At 48.8% G+C, this 7,318-nt stretch overlaps 1 protein-coding gene across 1 annotated transcript; it reads right to left on the reverse strand.

The window, feature by feature from the left end:
- Positions 1 to 4,869: 4,869 nt before the first annotated feature.
- CCL21 (C-C motif chemokine ligand 21) lies at positions 4,870 to 5,994 on the reverse strand. The gene is made up of 4 exons (XM_084792158.1): positions 5,846 to 5,994; positions 5,634 to 5,754; positions 5,354 to 5,536; positions 4,870 to 5,284 (listed from the first exon to the last, which is right to left on the reverse strand). The coding sequence occupies exons 1-4, from the start codon at positions 5,910 to 5,912 to the stop codon at positions 5,251 to 5,253; spliced, it is 405 nt and encodes a 134-aa protein (XP_084648284.1). The 5' UTR covers positions 5,913 to 5,994; the 3' UTR covers positions 4,870 to 5,250.
- Positions 5,995 to 7,318: the final 1,324 nt, after the last annotated feature.

Consider the following 7,318-nt stretch of genomic DNA (forward strand, 5'->3'; position numbering starts at 1 on the left):
AGCCTACCTGGAAGAGGATGGTGAGCATCCCCTTGTGGAGATGGCTTCAGATGTGGCAAACAAGCCACTGGGCAAAATGTCCTCATTTGTGCCACTGACAGAATTCTGCCTAAAAGTGGGCAAAGCTCGGATGCAGATGTGTATGTGTGTGTGTGTCATTTAAAAAAAAAAACAAACAAAACTTTTACAGGACTAGAAGAAAAGGCAGGGCAGTTTTGACATTCATAGAAATGATAATCCACTGATCAAGAACCATGGCAAAGAATAGAAACACTGATGATTTTAACAAATCAGTATCATCTTATATCAAAATACAAGAAGAAAATATACCAGATAGACCGGGGAAAGAGAAAACTTCACAAAAGAGGCCAGCTGCTGCAGGAGACATGTCCCCACAGGCAAATGACTAAAGCCAGGAGGGAAACTATTTTGAACTTTCACAGACAACAAGTGACACACCCCACATTTCTGACCTTTATTGGGTCACAGACAGAAATGGACGCCCTAGGTATGGTATGTGTGCTGTGCTGGGCCAGATTGCCCCATCATAAAACAGATGATATTATAACTAATAATGGCTATCAGTGGCCATGAAACTGATGAGTAAGGGATGAAGTGGATTAGGAGTTGGGGCTGGAGAGATGGCTCAGCCAGTAAGAACACTTGCTACACAAGCACAGGTGCCTAGGTTCAAGTTTCAGTACCCATGTAAAAAACTGGGCGTGGCCACGCTTGGGCCTGTGACGCTAACCCTATGGGGGACAGACATAGGGTATCTGTTGGGGCTTGCTGGCCCCACTCAGCCCCACTTGTAAGCAAACAAGCAAACTATAGACGTGTGAAGTTGCGGCCGGCTAGGTGTCGTGAACAGAGGGTTGTTAAGACACGGTTTCTTACCCTGAAGTTTGCTTTCAGGTATTGCGTTGACGTTGTGAACGCCTCAGGGTTGGCTCTAAAGAGGCTGAAGGACTGATGAGGAGGAGTAAAGCAAGGGATGCGAGAAGTGCCAGACTCTGCAGCAGCTCGGACAGAGAGCTGGTCCATAAGTGTGCATGTTCTTGTCATGGGAGAGAGAGAGTGATGAAACAGTTTAAACAAATGGGATTAGTAACTTCCTGAATGGCCCTGACCAGGACTTACTGTTGGAAGTGATAATTCAGTTAAAAAGACCATGACTCATCGAGCGTGGTGGTGCACGCCTTTAATCCCAATATTCAGGAGGCAGAGGCAGAGGCAGGTGGATCGCTGTGAGTTCGAGGCCATCCTGGTCTACAAAGTGAATCCAGGATAGTCAAGGCTAAACAGAGAGACCCTGTCTCAAAAAAAAAAAAAAGAGGGCATTTGATGTCCTGTTCTGATCTCAATGTGTGTGATGAGGCTCATGCACCGGCACACACACACACACACACACACACACACACACACTTTAAAAATTGACAAAAAGCATTAGATGCTTTCTTAAGTAGCCTGAGCTATGTAGGAAAACCCCGTCTAAAAATAACAACAAATGGCCCAGCAGGTGAAGGTTCTACTGAAAAGATTGGTGACCTGAGTGGTTACTTTCCTAGCCAGCAGTTTAATGTTACCTTAAAAAAAGACTTATTTTTCAATCTCTCTCTCTGGCCTCTCTCCCTCCACCTCCACCTCCATCTCTTCTCTCTCTCTCTCTCTCTCTCTCTCTCTCTCTCTGTGTGTGTGTGTGTGTGTGTGTGAATACTTGGGCATTGTATACATGTGCACAAAAGCACAAACATAATTGAAAACAAATTTAAATCTTTTTTAAAAATAGATTTATTTATTTATTATTTATTTATACAGTGCTCTGCCTGCATGTAGGCCTGCACACCAGAAGAGGGCACCAGATCTCATTATAGATGGTTGTGAGCCACCATGTGGTTGCTGGGAATTGAACTCAGGACCTCTGGAAGAGCAGCCAGTGCTCTTAGCCTCTGAGCCATCTCTCCAGCTCCCACAAATTTAAATCTTAAATAAAAGAAAAATAAGAATCTAGGAGTGGGTCCAGTAAAGTGTCGCACAGGGCACCTGCCTGGCCTGCATGACGTCATAGCTTCAATCTCCATTATGGCTTAAAAGGAAATAAAGAAGAGGAAATGGAGTGACAAAGAGAAGTAAGGAGCATGCGCACTTCACTCCTTGCTCTTGCTTGCATAATCATCATCATGTAAGTAGCTCGTGCATGATAGTTACCTGCAGAAGGTGCAGTGGCAGCAGAGTCAGAAAGAGAGCTACATCCTCACTTCCTACAGTAAGAAGTCTACTGGTGACACTCAACAGGACCTGGGAAAGAGTTCCGAGGATCTGCACATGTGGAGCCTACTCCCAGAAGAAATACCTTAAGGGTTAAAGGTCATGGGGACTGATAGTTCAGAAGAAGATTCTGGCACTTCCTTGTTAGGAAAAAAAAATTTTTTTTTAAATGCTTTTAAAGCCATGAGTACATTTACATGATTAAAAAATATTATAAGGGATTAAAGAAGAACAGGACAGCATTGTCAAAGAGCAAGAGAGACATGGAAAGTGGGTCCTCATTCTCTTATGAAAAAATAATTGATTTTTATTGAGATCAGGGCTGGAGGCAATCGCCAGTCACATGGCACGGTGAGTCATTTAGTGAGCTGTGAAATCTTTTCTTTCTTTCTTTTCTCTTTTCTTTCTTTGGTACTGGATATTTGAGCCAAGGGTCTCTCACATTCTAATTAAACATTCACCTACTCAGCCACATCCTGGGCTATGTTTGTTTTTACTTAAAAGAAGTTTGTTTTGTTTTTTTGTTTTTTTTTTAAGTTGAGGCAGTGTTTCCCAGGCTAACCTTGGACTTATTTTCTAGCTAGGTAGGCTGCTAGTGTGTGATCCTCCTGCCTCAGCCTCCCAAGTAGCTGGAATTACAGCTCTGTGCCAGCAGGCCTGGCTAAGTTTTGCTTCTGCCTGATTACCCTCTAAGAGAGGGTATGTGTTTGGGTAGGGCTGAGCATAGAGGTTTCTAGATACGAAAGGCCCCCTTACCTTTGCTAAAAGCCAGGTTCTAATGTAAGCCCAGGAAGAGGTTAAACTCTGGAGGGTTAGGGGGGGGATTTTTCTAGATTGTCCTGCAGGTCCAGGTGCTGAGGTCACTGGACTCTAACTCCTGGCAGCTAGGGAAGTGACAGGCAGATGGCTTCAGGGGCGTAGGGAGGCTCTCAGGTCAAAGTTCAGAGGCTCTAGTGTCAGAATTCCCATGGCTCAAATTTGGCCTAGTTCTGAAGAGCATAACCCGTGTTGGGACCCGAGGCGTCAGAGTGTTCCCTGGCCACGTCCCAAGCTGGCAAGGCTGTGGGAACTGGTGGGTGCAGGCAGGACGCCTCACCTGGGACTCGGGTTTTGATAGAGGGGGTTCCCTATGGGCGAGAATCTGATTCCAAGGGGCTCGGAGTAGGAATTGCGTTGATTAAATATATAGGCATTTTATAATGCAGTATGCTGTGCACATCTGAGTTTGTAGGCTAAGATCACCCCACCCCCATTACACAGAGACTAACGGGGACCCTAGTCTTCACCAACCCTCGAGAGGAACGAGGGGCCAATTGCAGATGCTTTGACGACTGTAAGGCTGTGCTGCAGCCTCAGTAGCTCCCTCCCCCCTCCCCCCACCCTCCACTTCCTCGTTCTCCTTCCAGGATCTGTCCTCACATCATCCAGTGATTCTCCTTGGCCCTGCCTGGGGACAGGACGGTATCTGCTCTAAGGAGAGGCAGAGGGAAGCCAGGCTGGAGCCTCCGTGAAGGGAGGATAGATTTGTGTTTGAATCCTTGGCTGCCGAAGGCGTGTCCCAGGTGACTTTGTCCTTGGCTTCCAGAAACTAGAGGAGAGGGTTGAGGAAAGGACGCAGTGGGCAAAGGCACCGTCCTCGAAGCCAAAGGGACCTGAGTTCAGATCCCCAAGCAGCCATTAAAAGCCAAGCACAGCTGCACTAGGATTACAGGAGAGGAACAGGTGGATCTGAGCTAGGCTACCCAGCCTAGCGAAATGTGGCTCTCAGAGAGCCTTAGGAGAGAACGCCTTAAAAAAATAAAGTTGAGAGCTGTTGAGGACGACAGCTCCTCTGGCCTCTTCGTGTTCCCTCACAAATGTGAATATAACGCACAACACGCATGCACACAGGCACACACGCATGCACACCATGGACACCATGCACACACACCCACTAACAACGACCATAGAAGGGATCAGAGGCGCCTGAGGACTCTAGGTGCTAGCCGCAGGAGAAGAGGAGAAAAAGGGAGGAAGTCGAGGCGGAGGCTTTCCTATCTGGAAGCCAGTCAGGGAGGCAGGGGGCGAGGATTAGGTTGGGAAGAAACCGCAACAGCTCTGTGAAACAAAAAAAGAGGCAGGCGGGAGCCTCAGTCAGCAGGGAGGCCCTCTGGGTCTTAGGGGTCAGGGCTGTGGGGGTCCAACAAACAGGCTGCTTTCATTCCTGGAGGAAGGGGGCGGGGCTGGGCTCAAAGCCCTGCAGAGCCAAGGGGTGTGTGTATGTGTGAGTATATGTGTGCGTGTGCACATGTGTGTGTGCACGTGTGAATGTATGTGTTGTGACTGTGTATGTGTCTGAGTGTGTCTGTGTGTGTTGTGAATGTGTGTGTTTGTGAGTGTGTGTTGTAAATGTGTGTGTGTGTGAGTGAGTGTGTGTGTCCCCACTCATGCTCTGGTTCTGTGGTCTTTCCATTGACAGTTCCCTGGGACACCTTGCCTCACACTGACCCGTGACCCTCCCTTCACCTGGAGACCAAGAAACCCAGAGAATATGCCTTCACCCTGAAACGACCCTGCCCCCCACCAGCGAACACGAGCACCCAGGAACAGAGGTATGCGCCCTGAAGCCGGAACAGCTTTTTATTCAGGTGTAAATCGTTATTTGCAAGGGAAAGGGCGGAGGGTCGCGCAGACAGCAAGGTCAGGTCTTGGCTCCTGAGGGGCCTCCTAGAGGGGACAGTCCTGCTGTCTCCTTCTTCATCCCCGGGAAGACTCTCTTTCTTCGGACTCTCTGGGTCTGTCCCGGGGAAGGCAGCTCAGCCACAGAAGAGAGGGCTGGCCGTGCGGATGGGATGGCTGAAGCAGGATGAAGGTGGCTGCTGGGGGAGGGGCGGGGCGCCCTGAGCCTTTCTGTTTTCTGACTTCTCTCTTTGCAGGTGCATTGGAGCGCGAAGCCGTGGTGACGCTCACGGAGGATCTCCTGGGCTCCAGGCTGGCCATTCGCTATGGCCCCCTGGGAGTCTGCGACTTTTCAGTCCTGGGACGGGAGAAGAGAGGTGAGAGGCCCGTCTTGGAGGCTCCTCTTGGCTTCCCTTCCCAGCCTCACCTCTTGCAGCCTTTGGAGCCTTTTCCTTTCTTGCCAGATTTAGAGGTTCCTCGGTTCTTCCTGCAGCCCGGGCTCTGTTTCCCTGGGGCTGGAGGCTGGTCCAGCCGTCGCATGAGCTTCTGCACCCAGGGCTCTGCTGGGTTTGCGCAGAGCTCAGCCTGGGAGTGCTTCCGGGGCGAGAACCTGAGGGTTGGAGAGTAGCACACAGCTTTCTTAGTCTGCCCCCAGATACTCTCCCAACTCAACCACAGCCTGCACCCAACCCTTTCGGTGTGCTCACAGGATTGCTGGGATGGGGCAGCCCAAGCTTGGCTCTTGCTTCCTGTAGCCTCGGACAATGCTGTAGGGGATCTTCCTTTGGCTGTACTTGAGGCAGCAGTCCTGACCTCCCCCATCACTGCCTGCAAGGTAGGTGCAGAGACGCAGGGGCTGCTTACAAGGTGTCCCTCTGGCCCCCTTCCCCAACTAGAGCCTCTCCTCCCTCCTTGGTACCTTGGGTCCAGGGGATGCAGAGAGCCAGGGCCAGGCTAAGGAGGCTCAGAGCCAGGGTCTGAGCCATGGCTGTGGCTGCGTTGAGGGTGAGACCAGAGCTGTAGGTGAGATGGGGTCTGTGTGTGGGCTGCCACTGGCTGGCTGCCTATTTATGCAGTCCGAGACTTTCGCTTCCCTCACTCCCCCCCCCCCTTTTCCTGCCAGTTGGATCGGATGGATGGCGGATGGCGCTAGTGTGAGCGTCTCTAGTCAGCTCCTAACTGCCTGTCTCCTCATCTCTTCCTGGTCCTTCCAGCCGCTGTGCCCAAGGGCGATGGCTTCCTCACTGTCTTCCAGGCCCCACACACTTCCTCCCCGCCCAGCAGCTAATCACCTAGTGACTGGTTAAGATATATATATAGATATATATCTCCCTGATAATAGGCCGCAGTTTAGATTCATGGCGTGCAGATGTATTCTCTGATTGTATGGGTCTCCTGTTGGTAGTGCACACAGTACGAAAGTTTTGTGAAGTCTACCCCACCCCCACCAATTAGCTGTGGTGTTGATATCACAGCATCATAAGAGTGGAGGTGGTGAGTGAGGGTGCAGCAATTGAACTCTGCAAAAGCAGTGTCTGTTCTTGTCTTGCCTTTTCTTTTCTTTTCTTTCTTTCTTTCTTTTTGTTTTTCGAGACAGGGTTTCTCTATGTTATCTTGGATGTCCTGGACTCTCTCTGTAGACCAGGCTGGCCTCGAAGATCGGTCTGCCTCTGCCTCCCAAGTGCTGGGATTAAAGGTGTGCGCCACCACGCCGGGCTGCAGTATCTGTTCTTAAGGACTGATCCATCTTTCTGGCCCTCCCTCATGTTTTGTTTGCTTGTTGCTTTTTAAAAAATTTTTTCTTTGATGTTTTGAGATTACAATATAATTACACAATTTCCCCCTCTCTATTCTTCCTAGGGATTCTAATAGAGAATGTACCTATCTGCGGACCTCTTAGGTTGGTGTTGTTATTTTAGGAATAGTAAGTCTTCCAGTCCATGAATAAGGGATTAAAAAATTTTGTTCAGTGCCTGCTTTAATTAGCAATATTTTGTATCTTTCAAAGTATAAGTCTTATACCTACTTGATAACGTTTGTCTATATGTATTTTGTTTGATGCGGCTATAAATGTAATTGTTTTCTTGATTTCCTTTTAGGATTTTGTTGTTGTTACTTTTTTGAGCTAGCTTCTCTGTGTAGGTGTCCTGAGACTCACTCTGTAGACCAGGCTGACCTTGAACTCACAAAGCTCCACCAGCCTCTGCCTCCTGAGTGCTGAGACTATTAAGTGCTAATGCATAGGGTCCAACCGATATATTTTGTGTTTTGGCTTGCATCGTCAAGCTTTGCTGAATTAATATATTAAACATGTGTTTTCAACATACAAAGTCATGCCATATATTAATAATTTTATTTTTAATTATGATCTCTCCCTCCCCCCTCTCTCCTG

The sequence above is a fragment of the Acomys minous genome (assembly GCF_964271855.1).
Source record: "Acomys minous genome assembly, chromosome: 1".
NCBI lineage: Eukaryota > Metazoa > Chordata > Mammalia > Rodentia > Muridae > Acomys > Acomys minous.

What these genes read in the sequence shown, in the direction of transcription:
- CCL21 (XM_084792158.1), bottom strand. Translation starts at nt 5,912, where the DNA reads ATGGCTCAGACCCTGGCTCTGAGCCTCCTTAGCCTGGCCCTGGCTCTC. An exon ending in CTGCATCCCCTGGACCCAAG is followed by an intron (nt 5,755 to 5,845) that starts GTACCAAGGAGG and finishes CCTACCTTGCAG; the next exon opens with GCAGTGATGGGGGAGGTCAG. An exon ending in TGCCCCATCCCAGCAATCCT is followed by an intron (nt 5,537 to 5,633) that starts GTGAGCACACCG and finishes TCCAACCCTCAG; the next exon opens with GTTCTCGCCCCGGAAGCACT.